This window comes from Nyctereutes procyonoides, unplaced genomic scaffold, assembly GCF_905146905.1.
Source record: "Nyctereutes procyonoides isolate TBG_1078 unplaced genomic scaffold, NYPRO_anot_genome, whole genome shotgun sequence".
Lineage (NCBI taxonomy): Eukaryota > Metazoa > Chordata > Mammalia > Carnivora > Canidae > Nyctereutes > Nyctereutes procyonoides.
The window spans coordinates 40,549,956-40,568,525 of NW_026575047.1; the positions used below are offsets into that span (position 1 = coordinate 40,549,956).

At 56.5% G+C, this 18,570-nt stretch overlaps 1 protein-coding gene across 3 annotated transcripts in view; it reads left to right on the top strand.

Moving 5' to 3' along the window:
* The first annotated feature begins 3,503 nt into the window (after positions 1–3,503).
* NTRK3 (neurotrophic receptor tyrosine kinase 3) overlaps positions 3,504–18,570 on the top strand; it is a 377,133-nt gene continuing 362,066 nt past the window's right edge. For all 3 annotated transcript variants that reach the window (XM_055326704.1, XM_055326705.1, XM_055326706.1), the window contains exons 1-2: positions 3,504–4,043; positions 4,158–4,420. In XM_055326704.1, the coding sequence (XP_055182679.1) occupies positions 4,173–4,420 (248 nt within the window). In that variant the 5' untranslated portion in view covers positions 3,504–4,043; positions 4,158–4,172. The remainder of the gene's footprint in view (positions 4,044–4,157; positions 4,421–18,570) is intronic.

Genomic DNA, 18,570 nt, shown 5'->3' on the forward strand with positions numbered 1-18,570 from the left:
CAGCTGCTCAGATATAAAGGGTTTCTAAAGCATTACTTTCTGTTCAAAAAACTTTGCCCACTCCTGCCTCTGATTGATGATCGCTAAGTGTCTTCATTTCTTTTTTTTCTTTTTGAAAAGATTTTCTTTATTTATTCATGAGAAAGACAGAGAGAGAGAGAGAGAGAGAGATACAGGCAGAGGGAGAAGCAGGCTCCCTGCAGGGAGCCCGATGTGGGACTCGATCCCAGGACTCTTGGATCATGCCCTGAGCTGAAGGCAGACGCTCAACTGCTAAGACACCCAGGCATCCATAAGTGTCTTCATTTCTAAGACTGCAGCTGGCAGGAAGATATGGGAGGGATTATCCCCATTGGAAGGATGCTGAGCTGGGTCCTGATCTCTCAGGACTCAGTGATGGCCGCAGACTGGGAATCCTTACGGGTCAGGCATTATTCCTTGTCAATCACGACATTCTTAGCAAGGAAACAAGAGACCCCAAATGCTCTGGACCCCTACTGACCAAGAGCAGGGAGTGTACAATGGACACTTTCTCTGTCTTCCTCCACTGAATCTGGCGCCACTGAATCTCTAGGGTTAAGACATATGGAAGCAAGAGTGTACTTTTCTGGGTGGGGTGAGCACCTTCTTGAGTTTATAGTGAAACTTACGCAAGCCTGTTTTTAACAAGGTGGTTGCTCCTGAAACACCCACTTTTTCCTCCCCTGGCTGAATAATATTCTGAGGATCCACAACATGGATCCCTCTTCTCTTCTAAGTCTCTCCAGGCCAGGTCCATATAGAGCCGGAGAATGTTCAAGCTAGAAGGGACTTTGGGAGTCATCTTTGTACTTCTCGAACTACAGTGTACTTATGAATCACCTGGGGAACTTGTTAAAACATATTCTGGTTTAGTAGGTCTGGGGTGAGGCCTCCAATCCCGCAGGTGAACAAGCCTCCTGGTGATGTGGATGCTACTGGTCAGAGGGCCTCACTTTGGATACTGAGGTCCAACCTAGTCCTTCTATAGACATGAAAGCTGAGGCCCAGAGGCTTATGTGATTTGCCTGGGGTCAGAACTAGAACTCTGCTCTCTCTACTCCTAGTCTATTATCCGCTGTGAAAAGGGCCTCCCTCTTTTTAAACTGCCACTTCCTGCTCACGCCCAGAGCTCTAGCATAAACATAACATCCCATCTTAATCCCATTTTACTGTTAGGATGAAAGGCTTCTTGTTCCATCAGGGCCCCCTTGCTTCACTGGGTACATTTTTTAAAATCATCTCTAAAGGGGTTTTCAGAGTTTTTAAAAATTTGTTCTTAGGGACACCTCCCCTTCTCTGCTGGAAATGTTAAAAATCATTTCTCTCTCTCCTTGCAAAAGTGTGCTGGGCACCGTTTAGATACAACTATTTTAGTTCTAGGCTGGAGAAGTGCTGCTGGGCCCAATCCATTTGGCACTCCCTGCTTTTTGGAACCTCCCCTGGAGGGGTCTGAGAAAGGTTCTGTGTGTGTCTCTACTGCCACCTGCCACTTCCTGAGAGAGGCCACCCATAGACTCCGCCTCAGGTTCCCAGGCTCTCAAGTAGGTATTCCTGGGCCTCTCTCAGAGTGGCACTCCAAGGGCAGGGAACTTCCCAGGGGACCAAGGGTATCAGGGTTGGCCTGGGGCCAGTAGGAACTGGTTTGCCAGACTAAGGAGGTCTCCACTCTCTGTCCCCTCCTGCTGGTGGGAGGGCAAAATGCCAGCCTGGCGACAAGGCCATAATGGCAACAAGGGGGTGAAAGTCTCACCGAGGCCAAGGGGAAGGCGACCGTAAGGGGAAGTCGGGAAAACTACCTTTTATAGACATGTTCCCTTCTTTCCTTTTTTTTTTTTTTTCCTTCTAAGTTTACTCACAGCGACAGTGCCACTCGCAGGCGCCTGGTCTGTCTGTGGTTGCGCCTGGGGTGGGCGGGTGGCACCCGCATACCCCTTCCCCCATCTTGCCTGCAAGTTGCATGACCTGCATCGGAATCCATAGGGGGGCGGGGGAGAAGCCTTTCAGATGCTGGATGCCGTTGAATTCAGCGTCTTCGCTTCCTCGCCTGCCCTCATCCCAGATCGGGGAGGAGAGCCCAGCTTTCTTCTGCGTGTGAATGCCGTAGTGTGTCTGCCGGCTAGGACTGCCCTAACCCTTTCTTTTCCTTTCTGACAGCGAATGCTCTGGTTTTCTCCGCAAACAGCTCACATTTGGCATTTGGGCGTCTTATTAAAAAACAAAACAAAACAAAACAAAACCCCAAAACAAAACCAACCAACCAAAATCCTACCAAGGCAAAAAGCGGGGACCTTCTCTTCTCCCGACGGGATGTGAGCTCGCGTCGAAGGCTGCACCTGCTTTGCGCCCCTACCAGGAAGGGGTGCTTGTGTGGGAGGGAAGGAGGGAGGTCCTGCGCCCCCGAATCCGGAGAAAGCAGCCCGCCCGCCCCCTCACCGGGCAGCGGGAGCAGCGCACCCGCGGGCCGAGCCCAAGAAGCCGGCCTCTGACGGTGCTGGCCTGCTTGCCAAAAAATGCCCCTTGCATCTCAATTTCCCGGCCGCGTCCTTCCTGCAAGCACAGCTCGCCCGGGGCCCCCTCGGCTCCCCCTCGGCTCCCCCTCGGCTCCCCTCGGCTCCCCCTCGGCTCCGCAGCGCAGCCCTCTCGGCGCTGCTTCCTGCCCTCCCCGCTCCCCGCCTGCCCGAGGCTGACCGCGCAAAGCCCGCCGCCGAGAAGGCGCGGGGGCGCGGGGGCGCGGGGCGCGGGGGGCGCCCACCCGGCCGTGCCCCGCGGTCCCCTCCCGGCCGAGCCCCGCTCCCGGACTCGCGGGCACGGAAAGGAGTGTCCTTTAGACGGAGGACCGCGCGTCCGCGGCCCCGGGTCCCCGGCTCCGGGCGCCTCTCTGCGGCGCGGGTGCGCTCCCGCAGCCCCGGCCGGCCGTCCCCGAGCCCGGCCCCCCCCCCCGGGCACCCCCCCCCCCGGGCCCGGGAGCACTCCCCGGTCACCTCGGCCGCGTCCATCTCCCTTGCTCTCGCGGTCCGGATTGCAGCAAAACACCGGGCAGCGCGAGGGCCAAAAAGTGGGAAGGAGAGCGCCTCTCGGCGTCGCGCGGCCCGCTCGCCAACTCCCCCCCCAGCCCAGACCCTCCCGGGCCCGACTGCAACTTTTTCCCTTCCGCCTCGGTTTACCCTGGGCTGCGGCGAGCGGGCGCCGGGCCGCGAGGCGTGGAGCGGGCGGGCGCGCGGCTGCGGGTGGCGGTGCGGGCGAGAGCCGCGAGCCGGCGGGTGGGTGGGTGGGTGGGGAGGGAGGAGGGGAGGGAGGACGGGCGGGGAGCGAGTGGGGTGCGGGGAAGGGAAGGGGAGGCAGGGCGGGGGGAGATTCCGCTCGCCTGCCGCTCCCAGCCGGGGGGGGGGGGGGCGGGGGGCGGGGGGGAGGAGGCCGCGAGGAGGGAGGGGAGGAGGGAGGGGGAGCGGGAGGGAGGGAGGGAGCCGAGGAAGCCGCTCCGATAACCCGTGCGTTTCGTAAGGCTCCGAGCACTTGTACATTTCTGCAGGCGCGCGGCGAGCCATTCGCGGCGGCTGCGGCAGCTCCGACTGCATCTCCGCCTCCTCCACCTCCTCCTCCTCCTCCTCCTCCTCCTCCTCCTCCTCCCCCCGGGCTCCGGGTGTGTGCATGTGTGAGTGCGTGTGCGTGTGTGTTTTGCAGGTGTGTCCGTTTTAATTCTGCCCAGTAGGTGGGACTTGGTGACTTTAGCACCATATTTTCCTTTTCCTCCCCCCCCCTTTTTCTTTTTTGCCTCCCCACCGTCTGTTGCAACCCTGCAAAGTCTCGGAGTCGGAGAGCGCGGCTCGCTTCCCGAGCCCCCGGAGCGGCGTGCCGGCGAGCGCCGAGCCGGCCACCATGCCAGGCAGACCGCGCCACTAGGCGCTCCCCGCGGCTCCCACCCGGCGGCGGCGGCGGCGGCGGCGGCGGCGGCGGCGGCGGCGGCGGCCGCGATGGTTTCAGACGCTGAAGGATTTTGCATCTGATCGCACGGCGTTTCAAAGGCAGAGGCCCCCCTCCCCCTTCCCCCCTCCCTCGCCGTCTTTGTTTCCTTCCCCCCCAGCTCTCCCCACTCCCCCCACCCCACCCCCCTCTCCTCTCCTCCTCCTCTTTTTTAGAAGCCACGATCGGAGATGGATGTCTCTCTTTGCCCAGCCAAGTGTAGTTTCTGGCGGATTTTCTTGCTGGGAAGCGTCTGGCTGGACTATGTGGGCTCCGTGCTGGCTTGCCCTGCAAATTGTGTCTGCAGCAAGACTGAGATCAATTGCCGGCGGCCGGACGATGGGAACCTCTTCCCCCTCCTGGAAGGGCAGGATTCAGGGAACAGCAATGGGAACGCCAGCATCAACATCACGGACATCTCCAGGAATATCACTTCCATGTAAGTCGGCGGCCGCTCCCCAGCCCGCCTCCCCTCTGGTTCCGCGGCTCCCGCCGCCCTCCGCCCGCCCCGGCTCGCCGCTGCCCGCCGCCCGCCGCCCGCCGCCCGTTCCCCCTGCCCGCGGGGCGCGCGTCAGGCTCGCCGTGGCTCGGGAGATGCTCTCGGGCTGCGCAGCCCAGGTGACCCGGCCCTGGCAGGCGGGAGCCGGGGCCGCGCGGGGGACGGCCCGCGGAGGGGACCCCGGCCGGCCCGGGGCGCGCAGGGCCCGGCTCCCGCGCCCGCCCCCCACCCCCACCCCGCCCCCGCCCCCACCCCCACCCCCACCCGCCGGGGCTCGTCGCCGAGGGCGCGAGCCGGCTTCTTTGCCCCCCGCGGAATAGCAACAGTTTGGCCACGCGCAAGTGGCGTAAAGTAGACGAGGTTCGATTCCCCGCGGCGGCAGTGACAGCGACAGCGACAGCGGCGGCGCGAGCCCGGGAGGGAAGGTGCCGGGGGCTGCTCGCCTCCCAGCCCAGGTCTTTTAACTGTTTCCTTTTGGAAACAAACACGCTGACAAGTAAACAAGTTGGGAGCTGGCAGCTCGCGGGGAGACTTTGGACATGTCGAGGCCGTCATGGACGCCTACCTCTTCCCTTCCTCTCTCGCCCGCCCTCTCCAACCCCATTTTGGGCATTTCCGAGACACCCCCCCTCGCCTCTCCCACCCTCAGCTGCATCTGGGCGCCTACAGATCCCGTCCTTGTGAGCTTTGGTAACTGCGCCGGCGATTCCGAGTCAGGATGGAGAAGGGAGCCAAGGGGGGTGGTGGCCGGTGTGGTTTGGGGAGGGGGGTTATGTGATCTTGGAGGTTCTTTTTTTTTTATTTTGGAAAATCCAACTCTGACCGGCGTTTGCTCGGTTCTGCCCCGTCTGAGTGAGCCCCGTGGTGGCCTGCATTCCCTGCCTCCCGTTGGGTAGGGATCGGCGACAGAAGCCCCATGGTCCTGGGGGAGAGAGGAGCTCAGAGCCCAGGGAAGATGCCTATCTCTTCGAAAATTCTATGACCTCGAGGCCAGGTGCCCCCCGCTCCCCCATTCTGACATCCAGAGAAGGGTGTGGACAGTACTCTGGTTGCTCAAGGGATTCCTTTTTTATCCCCCTCCCAAGGTCCACACCCCTTGGGGACCCTCACAGTGGATAGGATGCCTGGAGGGATTTGTGCCCAAGTCCTGGCCGGGGTCTCTTGGAGGAAGGCGTCTGGGCAGACGCAAGCCCAGCCGAATCTGTCTTTGGCGCTCCTCTGCCAGGCGGCAGCCCTCCCTTTGCCTCAGCAATGGGGCGTCCAGGCTCTCGAAGCCCGCCAGCCCTGTTGGCTTAATGGAGAGAGGGCTTACAGCTAACAGTTGGAGGAAGTGTACAGACAGGAGATGTCTCCGACTCCCGGCCCTGGAGGCGAGCTTGACCCATATCTGGGCTTTGCCATTCACCTCCTCACTATCTTCAGCTGGTGGGCCTGACGTGACCAGATGAACAGCCCAAGGGGGGAGCCAGAGGTTGGTGGGGGGGAGCTAGATGGACCCAACTCGGCCTCTCCAGCTCTGTAGGCTACAGCATTCCGGCACCCCAGCATGGGGATGGGGGGAAGAGGGTCCTGAGCCTGATCCTCAGGGAAACTCTTGCTTGGAAGTGCACCACAGGGCCTTGTGTGTGCAGGAGGGTGAGGTGGGGAGGAGAGAGAGCCTAATAGTAGGTCCAGGGGCTCAGGAGCTGGATCTAGGGATATTCAGGGGGATTGGTGGGCTAAAGGTTTCAGAGAAGGTTGCTGGTGTGGCTGTCTGGGAGCTGGTGAGACTCATTCAGCTAGTTCTCCGCTCCAAGGATGTGTATCTGTCGGAAGCCAGTGGGAGGCAGGGATGGCCACAATCACGTAGGCTCCTGTAGTCAGGCAGAGGTGTCGCTCCTCTGAAAATGATGCTTGGGGAAGTGGTTTCATCGGGGGAGTTGGGCTGCTCTTTCCAGGCAAAGGGTCCGAGATGGAGGTGCTGGGAAGGTGGGTGATGGGAGAGGATGGTGCGGCCTCTTGTCCCCTTTGCCATTGGAGGACCCCAGTGGGACGTATTGGAGGACAGTGGGCAGGGAGTGGATTGGGAGACTGTGTGCTCCCGTCCGCGTTTCAGGACTGAGGCTCTTTGGCAAGCAGGCAGGACTTCTTTCCTTTAATCCACCCCAATGCCTAAGAACCAGGGAACTGGATTCCCATAGGAGCTGCATGGATTGGCAGGTGGGGGAGGAGGGTCAGAAGTCATGGGTCTGATGACCCTTCCTCACCCCATCTTCTCCCCAGTGCCCTGTTAGATCTATGGCTGGTATTGACTGAACTCTGGGAAGGGCCCAGCCTTTGGCCCAGAGGCAGAGGACTGTGGGGAGAAGGAGGGGCATCATGCTCATCCTGGGAAGCAGATGTCACCCATTCCTATTCTAGTCAAGGCAATGGAAGCTTAGGGTGGCAAAGTAACTTTTCTTGGGGCACGTAGCCCCAGGGGTGAGCTAGGCTTAGGTCCTGGTCTGTGTTAACACCAAGGCCCGGCCCCCATTCTGCTGGGATGCCTGTGGAAGCAGGCTGGCAAGAGGCCTGGAGGGCAGGCAGAGGCTCTCCAGGCAGGGGAGGAGGCCTGCCTTCGGCATGACTTGGGAAGGGGACTTGAGTTGCAGCTTAGACTTTGCAGGACGAAATAATTCATTCTTCAGATTTCTGATGCTATCAGAGATAGGGAGTTAGGGGGTCCTCCAGCCTTCCATCAGCCTGGAGCTCTTGCTGGCGCATGCCTTAAGGGTACAGCTTGGGCAGAAGCTGCATTTCTATCAGGTCTAGGTAAGGGAACTGAGGGGGGGCGGTGCTCCACAGATGCACCCTCTTTTGTGGAGCTAGAGAACCTGAGGTCCCTCCCTGGCTGATGGACAAGAGATTCCCAGTGGTCCTCCTCTCAGAGTCGTGTGCGATGTGGCCCTTGGGTGCCCATCGGAGGCTGGCTGAGGGCTAGGGCTTCCTCACCACTATCAGGAGGGAATCAGCTGCAAGGCATCGGGGCAGAAGTATGGGTTTCCCCTCCTCCCCTCCTAAAGGGCTCTCTCCCTCTTGGCCTCTTTTTGTTCAGGAGGCCAGTTCCTTTGCCACTGGAGCTCATGGCACACAGTAACCTTACCTAGAAGGGTCCGTACGCTGCCGCGCCCAACCAGGCTCTGACGTCACAAAGGCAGAGGGCGGTGGCTGGGAGTTGGATCCACTGTCTAGGTCAAGCCTGCCCCAGGGTCAGAATGGTGCATCCTTTGACTGTCAGAAGTTCCAGGGGGAGGAGATGGCTCTTGGGGCCCAATGTTCCTGGGGCTGGCTAGCCAAAGGCTTTCGAAGACCATTGAGCTCTTGGCTGGGACTCTGAGCCTCCCACTGGGTCTCTGCAGGAGCCATCACAGGATTCCTGGTGTTCATAGCTATCTGGTCCCTTTTTGTCCCCTGTATTCCCTGCAGGCCCTCGCCTGGCTGGGTGAGGGGTCATTTGGGCTTTGGCTGCTGTATTGGTTCCTTGATTCTCAGCCTTTCTAAGGATCAAGGGGAGAGCCAGCCTTGACAATTACCCATGGGAGCTGGGATGCAGGCTGGAGTGTGAGCCAGGCCCCAAGGGCATCATGGAGCTCAGCCAGGCCCTGAGACTAGGCCTGAGGGAGGTAGGCTGAGATAGGAGGCCTTTGTGTGAGATTCAGAAGGGGGAGTGTTTGCAGGCCTGGGAGATAGGGCACTTCCAGGATGAAAGCTGGGGACCCAGGGCTCTAGAGGCCCTGGGATTTTGCCTGGAGACCAGGCCCTTCCCTGGATCCAGAGTCCTCAACCCCCACAAGCCCAGATCAATCTTCCCAGGCGCACGTTGGAGCTCTGAGCGTCATGTCTGCAGCTCCAGGGCATGTGAGCACATGGCAGTTTGGGGTAAAAACAGCCCACCGTGGCCCTGGCTTTGAGAGTGCTTGGGCACTGGTCCCTGGAGGGCTGATCCTGGAGTCCTGGGAGGCAGCTCAGGGTCCTGCAAGGGGCCGACCACCCTCTTGCCTGGCTGAAGTGGAGCGTGCTGCAGTGATGAAGGGAGGAGCCTGATGCCGGCTCCCTTGGGATGCTCTCTGGCCTTGTCCTGCCTGTACCTGCCTGCCTCCTCCTCCTCGGACTGTAGGGGGGGACTAGGTCCTAACCCCAGCTGGCTCTTGGGTGGGCGGGTGGCTGGACTGTGACCTTCCCTTGGGATGACCTTTGCCCTTACCGTGGCATCTCTGCTGCCACTGGGCCCCATTCAGTGGCTTATACTGGGATCACCCACACTGTCTCTGTTCTTCCTTAGGAGCCTCTAGTCCACCACAGGGAGAGTGGGAATAGAGAAAGGGATGAGACACGAGTCCCTCCCTGGTGCTGCCGCTAACCCGCTGTGAGCTGTAGGAGGGGACTGTAGGCTTTCTGAGCCTGTAACTCAACAATGAATTGAAGCCATGGGGCAGTGTCCCTTCCAGCTTGGACATATGCCATCCCAGGGCGCAGGGAGCACCCCATGGAGGCAATGTGAGGCCACTTCTAAGGGCACCGTCTTTGGGATTGGTGCTGACTCTTGTGATGTCACCAGGAGGAGGGCACAGGTACTCCCTCTCTGGCCATTAGCCACTGGCCATTTTCCTCTTCATGCCTTTCCTTCCCACCTCTTTGGAACTCTGGGTCACCCAGAAAGTGCCATGCAGTCTGGAGTCAACTTCCCTGACCAAATGCCACACTTAGGATTGCACTAGGACCTGCAGCCTGTCAGAGCTGGACACCCAGCTTTATGTGGCTCTCCATTCTCCAGCCTACGCTCAAGGCAGCGAGGATTTGTCTCCCAAAGCTTCCACTCATTGCTGTAGCAGGGAGCTCCACTGGATGTGAGAGGAACATGCTAGAACTTCCATTTCAAATTATTCTTGTCTAGAAAAGGGAATATTGAATATTTAGCATATGGATTGAAGATATACAAGCATATAACTTAATAAATAGGAGTGTTCAGGGGTTACAAGATAAAATTTTTATTGCTCAAGCAGGCATAGTCATAAAGGCTCGGTGCCCGCTGTTGTTGTGATTGGAAGGGCTTGAGTTTGGGAGGGAGAAGTGTTGTGGTAGAAGAGGTGACCCTAATGCCTTGGCTCCCCTGGTCTGTTGGGTCTGTTCCACTCAGTGCCCAGTGGAGGGGTTGATTGACAGGCATGGAGAGCCGGGAAAATGAGAGGAGGAATCTGGCTGGATAGTGTAGGGGAATCTCAGCACTGGACCATGATTCCCAAAGGCCCCCTAGACCCCAAGAGCTAGGCCAGTTCTCAAAAGACTATCTCCTAGTACCCCTCAGGTCCTACTTTTTGTTTCTGTCTAGCAAATTCTTTACCTCCTGAATACCCCAAGCATTTTTCATGCTTTCCAGTTTACAGAGGTTGGGTTTATTTTTGCCTAAACTACTTGAAGTGTTTAGGCAGGGATTATTTGTCCTGTTTTACTGACTAACAAGAAAAGGGTTGAGTTGCATATCTCCCAAAAGGAAAGCTCTAGAAGAGTCCTGTGGCTCCCTCTGTGGTGTTTCTCTCATGGCTTCTGTGGTTCCATGGACTATTCTCTGGCTGTGGTCCTTTAGCTAGATACCTTTATGGCTTCGTTTTCATCCAGAAAGTTCTTTTTCTCCCAAGGGGTGGCATTATGGGCATGGTCCATCTGTGAGGAATTGGAGGATGGCTGAGAGTCCTGGCAGTTGGGTCTAAGTGTGGCCTGAGTGGTGGCTGGACCTGATCCCTCAGATCTGGTGGTATCCACCTGAGGCATCAGCTCAAGTCATCTGTCATCTATCCCCTAGCTGCCTCCACTTTGGGAAACTCATACTCCTCTTTGATGGGTTGCATCTCCAAGGATGAGGACTCCAGTGAGGCCAGAACAGAAGCTCAGTGCCCAGTGGAGCCCTGGGAAGCCCCACAGGGTTCCTCAGTTTTCTGCCTTCATCCCATGTGCAGGGCTCAGCAGAGCTCAGGGCTACGAGGCACCCCTGCAAGTGTCCCTTCCCTCATGCTCCACACGGGAGGCGCTGTAAGAGGCCCAGACCAGGGCGATGACTTGCCTGGGGCCCGAGTATTGCTAGAAGGCCTAGGTGCTAGCACCCTTTCCTGCTCTGGCCTGGTGCCTGTCCTGGGCACTCTGTCAAAGCCAGAGCCCTGCCCACGACTGTGTCTCCCGCTGGGGCAATGTTTCCAAATCTGGGGTCCCCAGAGGCAGCAACTATGCGAGACTGGCAGCCCCAGGGCTCCTTGCAGCCTGCAGCCCACGCCAATTAGAGATCCACTCAGTGAGGCTTTCTGCTCTGCTCTGTTTACAGGCAGGACTGGGGAGGCTGCGGGCTCAGCTGGCTTGGGAGCCCATTGTTTCTCTCCAGCCTCACCTCTGCCTCCCAGCCCCCCATTTGCTTTGTCTGATCAACAGGGTCCTCAGTCTGGGTGGTAGAGATTCAGGCAGGATTCCTTTCTCAGAATCATCAGGCATGGAGAGGAACATGGCAACTGGGTTTCCCCAGTGGATCCTCTGGGCCTGGCCTCTCCCTAGCCACCAGCTAGCTCTTACTGAGTACCTCCTCTCTTCTAGACACTGCGACAAGCACTTGAGAGGTAATATTTTATTATGACTTCACACCAATCCTTTCAGAGTAGTACTATTAATGCATTAATTAACATGAGTTCCATTTTACAGATCGGGTAAGAGTGCAGATACAGAATTTGACTTGTTTAATTTCCCCACACAGAGCCATCTGACATTTCACATGAAGCTATATTGCCTGGACTCTTGCTCTCTTCTTAGATATGCTAATATATACTGGTGGACACACACGTACGCAGTCATTCATGGATATGTGACCATCATAATCAATGAATTAAAAAGGTTGACGCGAGGGCAGCCCTGGTGGCTCAGCGGTTGAGCGCCGCCTTCAGCTCAGGGCCTGATCCTGGAGACCCGGGATTGAGTCCTGCGTCAGGCTCCCTGCATGGAGCCTGCTTCTCCCTCTGTCTGTGTCTCTGCCTCTCTCTCTCTCTGTGTCTCTCATGAATAAATAAATAAAGTTAAAAAAAAAAAAAGGTAGATGTGAAAGCCTAGAAGGGTCCTTTATTTTGTCACATATCAGCTCTCTGGGTGAGGTTGGCCCAGGCTGGGGTTGGAGGGGAAGGCAGATGGGATGGTGGGTATGATGCTGGCCTGGCATTCTGGCCGGCATGGTCACAGACAGGCCTCTCACAGTTGGGGACGCTTTGAGGCTCCCCTCTTGACTTGTTCCCGACAGGAGCCTCCCCCGAGGCCATGTCTCAGCCAAGCCCTCTTCCCAGGCCCCCTTGACCACCCCCTGGTGTCTTGGCCTTTGGTTAGGCCAACTACCCCAGGAGACCAGGTGCCAGCTGAGGCTGGCGGGGATTCAGGAAGCTGGCAGCTGGGTCCTCACCAGCTCCGCTCTGGGCTGAGGGGCGGTCAGCAGGACCATGTCCCTGGCCCGAGAGGCCTTAAATCAGAGAGTGGAGGGCTGGATGGCTTCTCCCAGGTAGAGCTTTGGGGTTTCAAGACGGCTGGAGGATGAAGAATAGCAGGGAGGTGTCTGGAGTGCTGAGCAGCTAGAGCTGGAAGCTGATGTTCAGAGAATCTTCCCTGACTTCTAATTCTTCCTGCCTCTGCTCTTGCCTCCTCCTCAGATGAGCAGGCTCTCCTCTCCTCCACCCTTCCTTTTGCCTCAGCTCTGCCCCATTGCTCATGGAAGCTCCGTCTGCCTCTGCACAGGGATGAGCTGGGAACATGGGGGGTGGCCGCAGCTGTCCTCCCGGAAGGAGACGGAGCAGCCACCCGTGGCTGAGATGGTGGGGCAAAGATTTGTGGAAACACCCCACCTTTGCTGCTGCTTGGCTGCAGGAGCTCACTGCGTCCTCGGACCTCTCTGGACTCACTTTTCCCTTCTGGGAGCTGGGTCACCTCTGGGAGTTGACACCTGTCTCCCTCACGGGGCCCCTGTGAAGATGAGTGTGGTGACATGTTTGATGGGCTGTCTAAATAGCAGGGTGCTGTGTTGACGTTTCCGTTTCTAGACATCTGGGAGTGTTTCTGAATTAGGGAGGAGATCAAGACTTTGAAATGTAAATCATCTGATCTGGAAAGGGGCTCGGGTATAATTGGGGTCCAGCCCAGTTCTACCACGGAGGAGCGGAGGGCTCAAGAGGGTGGATGGGCTTGACTCAGTCACCCAGCTTGTCCTGGCACGGGGCCCTGCCTCCCCAGCTGGTGTGCTTTCCTTCCCCACCCTCTGCTGGCGGCTGCTGTGGGGCTGAGGGGTTTGGGCTCTTCCAGAGGCGGGGAAAGGAGCTCCTGGTTTCCTGCAAAGAGCGAGAGCGCTAAGGGAGCAATCTTAGGTTCGCAGTGCCCATCCGGCCACCTCCCACAGTAAACGGGGCCCTGTGTGCGCGCTGGGGGTGTCTTTGCACACGCACAAGTGCATCTCTTCTGTGTGCTGTGCACATCACGTCTGAGGTCTTGGTAAACAAGCCCGAAAGCCTCTGGCTCGCTGCCCACCAAGTTCGTCTGCATGTCGACCCCCCCGTGGCCACCAGAGGGCAGTGCTGCGCACGAGACGTTCGCAGGCTGGTGTTTGCCTTCCACAGCCTGCGCCTGGGAGGTGGCACTAACCTGGCGAGAGATGTGCATTGGCAGGCTTGGCTTTCAGAGCCTTTTCTTGAGCCAGGGATGAGCAGGGAGGCCAGCTGCACCCTGGGCGGGGCCCCTCTGTGCAGAGCTGGTCCTGCCTTTATCATAGCTGCGGTCCAGCCACAGATACGGACCGAGCTTCCCAGGAGGTGGCTGGGAGGCTGCTCTGGGCACCCCGAGGGCAGTGCTGTCCTTCCCCTCAGGTTGCTGCAGCAGCAGCAGCAGGGGTCAGCACACCTGCACGGGTGGGGGTGGGGGGGTACTGGGGAAGAATGAATGGCACATAGCGCCTGCCCAGGCAGATCTTGATGTGGACACAGAGAAGTTGATAGGCAGTTGCACTGTGGGGTTGGTGTCACAGAATAATTGAGCTTTAGGAACTCCCTCAGGCCATGTGATAGACTGGCCCAAGTGTGGGGACATCTCCCGCTTCTCCCTCCCTCCCCTCATGCCAAGCTTAGGAATCACTTAGACACCAGGTAGCTGCTCAGTAAATACCAGGTCCTGATATTTACCAGATGCGAGAGCGTGGTGCTGTCTTTCAGGCTCTCCAGACCTTGTCTGTCCTCAGAGATACCCATCTAAATTGGTGGGTAGGAGAGTGCCTTGCAAATTAGGGTCGAAGGCCCTGTCTGGACCAGCTAGTTTGGACTGTTTCCTCTCTGTGAATACTTTGGCTCTTTTTCATCTGTTCCAGGCCGTCTCGCATTTGAGCGGGTGCCGTCTTGTTCCACACGCTCGTTGGTCCATAAATGAGCCCTGTCCTGCTAATGTGGTTGTCAGCTTTGGAGATGGAATCTTCGTTTTTTTTTTTTTCTTTTTTTAGTATCATTTTTAGAGATTTTATTTATTTATGAGAGAGAGGGAGAGAGAGAGAGAACGCAAGCACACAGGTGCACATGCATGCAGGAACAGGGGGCAGAGGGAGAGGGAGAAGCGGACACCCTGTTGAGCAGGGAGCCTGATACAGGACTTGATCCCAAGACTCCAGGATTATGACCTGAGCTGAAGGCAGTTAACTGACTGAGCCACCCAGGTCTTCTGCTTTTGTGGTGGGTGCTAGGCTCATGGAGCCTGGTCCTATGACTCTGTCCCATGGGCTCTCGCATGGCTGCCAGACCCAGGGCTGTAGGTGGGACGCTCTCTGTTGTGGTCAGTGTTTTCTCCTCCTCCTCCTCCTCCTGCTTCTTCTTCTTCTTCTTCTTCTTCTTCTTCTTCTTCTTCAGATTTTATTCATTATTTGAGAGAGAGAGAAGAGCAGGAGGGGCAGAGGGAGAGAGAATCTGAAGCAGACTCCATGCTGAGTGCAGAGCCTGATGCAGGGCTCGATCCCATGACTGGAGATCACCACCTGGGTTGAAACCTGGTCAGACACTTACCTGACTACACCCCCTAGGTTCACCCCTCCACTCGTTTCTGACACTTTTTTGAAGCCGAAGAGCAGGGATGAAGCTAACATGTATGACCCTCCAGCTGGACTGGAGGGCATTTGCATATATGACCTTGCTTTGGGTGGCACCTGCTCAGTGAAGCTTGGAGATCACAACTCTGCCTCTTACCAGCTCTGTGACCTGGGGCTGGCTACTCTTTAGATGTTGTTTTTCATCTGAAAAATGGAGGCCATGGTAATAATGCAGGGTTTTGGCAGATTTCATGAGAGAGAGAGAGAGAGAAAGTGTATGCGTTCTCTCCTCGGTTTTCTTCCTATACTCCGGAACTTTCTCCTCACAGGCATAGATACTTTCTGCGGCTCTCATCTGTTCATCCTGCTTTCAGTCTTTCCTCCTTCCAGGTCATCAGACTCACCCTGACAGATTAAGCTTCTAATCCAGAGCCTTCTGTTAGAACAATTCTGGTGCCCAAGATTTTCAATTGGTCTTTTGTCTGAGAGGCAGCTCTGTGTCATAGGGAGAATAGTGGCTTCTTTGGCCAGACAGTCTTCAGTTTAAATGCTGACTCTGCCCCTGTGTGAGCTCACCCAAGTTACTTAACTTCTCTGAGCCTCAGTTTTTTTTTTTTTTTCTGAAAAATCAGGCTAAACATATCCATGTTTGTAGAGTAGTTGCCAGGATTAAATGAGATTATACTAAGTGCCTGGCATATGATAAGTACACAGAGGCCAAATTGGCAGGTGGTGCGATGGGAGTCTTGCAGAGGTGATGGGCAGTGACATTTCAGGGTCCTTGAAGCATGGGGTTGGAGGAAATTACATGAGGGGAGCCAGAACCTGGCCAAAGCTAAAGGAAACAGTAGAAAGATGAAGATGGTATGTATTTGGGAAAAACAAACAAACCCCAAAATGGCTAAGGCACATATCTACTAAAAGAACAGGGAGATAGTTATGGTTCCCACTGATAGACTCAGTTGGGATACCAAGTGGCAGAGGGTCCCAGGCACTCTGGACTTGGGAAATTTCTCTGCAGACTAATTCACCAGACCCTTGCACCCATGTGGTCTTGCTGCTATTCCTGCCCTAAGTAACTTCCCTTCACTGGATGATCCCATTCCAGACTCCCTTAATTGACTACGCCTGACAGCTACAGATGGGACTCTGGGTCCAGCCCTGGGAGAAAGAATTGAGGAATCCAGTGGGAAGGAGGTGACCTCTGAGTCCTCCAATCCACCCTTAAGGGCCTTCCATCCACATTCATTCCAGTTCCATGTTCAGCCACAAGAGGGCACTAGACCATGATGTCTGCAGGGAGGGGGGAGGTGCTATTTCGCTTGCCCTGTTGGGATTGTGCCTTTGATCAAAGCTGCATGTGGCTTTCTCCCAGGTGCCAGCATCTCTGAGGGCCATGGCAAAAATAATTTGATTTAATTAGAGCCCATAGTTCGGAGTCTGATATCTCAAGGGAGGCTGAATTGTGGCATGGAAAGGTCATAGAATTTGGCATCAAACTCAAGTTCCAGTCCTTGCCCTTCCCCTTCCTTGTTTCTTTTGAACTTGAGTCAGTTACTTAATTTCTCTGGGTCTCCTTTTCTTCCCCTGCAAAGTAAGGTGTTACTGGGAGGTGTTACTGTAAGGATTAAATTACACGATGTGTGGAAAGTGGCTGGAACATGATGGGTACTCCATGATCAGTCATCAGTGTCTTTCCGGAAGAAGGAAGAAGTTGGGACACAGTGCAGGAGTTATTTGTGGGATCTTGTTGACCTGATGGGGTCCTTTGACCCGCCCATGAGTGCTGGATGGTTCCAGCTCACTTTGGGGGGGGGCGACAATGACACCCAGTGGCTGCAGTGGAGAACAGCAGTGTGTTCAGCTGGGGTAGGGTGGCAGTAGTGGGCATTGTGGGTGAGTTGGTGGGCGCCGTTGGGGCGCATGAGTTTGAAACTGCATCATGGGAGATGGGCTTCGGGGGGGGGGTCTGTCAACTGAATTTCTCTTCTTCACATGCAAGCGGTTAGAGATGATTCTCAAAGGTCATGAGTGTGATGATAGCCATTGGGAATGCATGTTGTCTGGGCCAGTGGTACGAGGTTATGTATTACAGCGCATGTGTGTCCAGCTGAGTAGCTTTATCATGGCAACCAATCCTGCTGTCTAACAACCAGACCCTTTCTGATGTTTCCTGGGTGCTACTCTTTGGGAGATGCTTTCACCCCCTGGCTGTCTGGTTGGCTTCAGACCTCTGAGTCTCAGTATATATACCTGGAAAATGACAAGGGGAGGCGCCATTGGGCTGGCTGAGTGAGAGGCTTTGGCAGCTTGGATCTGAGTGTCAGGGATTATTTCCTGCCCTTTGATCTGCATATGCTTGTTGGAGGTGCCTAGGATCATGGGGGAAGGGGGGTTCCTGGTAAGTGCTAAGCATCAGTCTTCACTGGTGCAGACATGCCAGGCAGTTTGGAGAAGGAAGGAACCTTCCCGGGGCAGAGGCATGTTTCTAAGGCTGAACTCGAGGTGTCTTTTGCTCCTCACCTTGTGTAGCCTCTCCCTTAACACACCTGTGATTCCGGAGGGGAGCCTTGGCAGACATGCCAGGCTCAGGAAGTTATTTAGTATCAGCTTTGCTCCAGATTGTGTTTCTGACTGCTTGCCACCTCTTAAGTGGCAGCCATTTTAACAAATGTGGCGATAAGACACCAAGTGGGAAATAACATGAGAAGTGGGGGGGGGGGTAGGAGTGTGTAGGAGGGGTATAGTCCTCCTCCCTTCCCTTGGCAGAAACCTTGTCTTTGAGGCAATTGGAGGTGGAGAAAGGGGCCCATTGGGGCCCCTGGCAGTGAGTTTGAGGCGAGAGGAAGGGCCTGTGGCCTCAGCTTTCCCTCCTCCCTGGGGGGGTGGGGGCTTGTGTCCTGCGGGGCAGTGGCTGTTGTCCCTAGGGAGAAGTGGAGGGGAAGGCCTGTACTCCAATTTCTTAAAAAAATTTTATTTATTTATTCCTGAGAGACACACAGAGAGAGGCAGAGACAGAGGCAGAGGGAGAAGGAGGCTCCCTGTGGGGAACCCAATGTGGGACTCCATCCCAGGACCCCCGGATCACTCCCTGAGCCAGAGGCAAATGCTCAACCACTTAGCCACCCAGTACTCCACTTTTCAAAGGACTGTCTTCCCAGTGTGCATGAGAGACCACTGATGGCCAGTGTCGGGGTGTGTTTAGCCCACTTGGGGGCTGAGCTGCATCTGCACTGGGGTGTTGGGGCGCCCGACTGTCTGGCCACCTACTCGCCTCCTGCCTGGCCCATCCGCACCAGGACTACGGGGGAGGGACGGGCAGAGGCGTGCACCCTAGGGCCAGCCTGGCCGTTCCTGCTGCCCAAGTCGGAGATGGGGGAGCCCCCCCCCGTTTCTGCTTAGCTCCAGGCTCCAGCCATGTCCCAGGCACAGTGCTGAGTCGGAGAAAATAAGGGGCCCGGCCCTTCTCTGTTGGACTTCCAGTTGATTCGGGGTGGCGAGCCCTAACTAAAGCAGCCACAGCATAAAGGCCAGTCTCCGGAGAAGCAGGAGCAGAATTCCAGAAAACACGTGGGATGTAAAGTTTAAAGAAAACTGTTCATCGGTGAAAACGTGGGTTTCTCTGCGGGGGAGAGGGCGCACTTGCTTTTAAGTGGAGATTTAAGAATTCGGGGTTCACCTGTCTTCGGGTCCATCGGACGTTGGCAGCAGAGGAGTTACATTCAGAGCCGAGGCTCTGGCCGCGAGGTTGAGCCCGTGGCCTTGCTGTCGTCCACAAGACGCCCTGTGGTTTTTAGGGGAAGCCGCCTGGACCTTATCTCCGGGTTGTAGGGGAGCTGCGCCAGGTGTGCCAGCGCTGCAGCCGGATTCCCTCCAGCAGCCCCCTCCACCAGGCCAAGTTGCAGGGAGAAAGTCCCCTCGGAGGGTGGTCTGGGGCGTCAGCCTTTCTCCTCGTTGTGGTGTGTGGAGGAGAGCCAGGGCCGGGGTGAATGCCCAGCTGGGA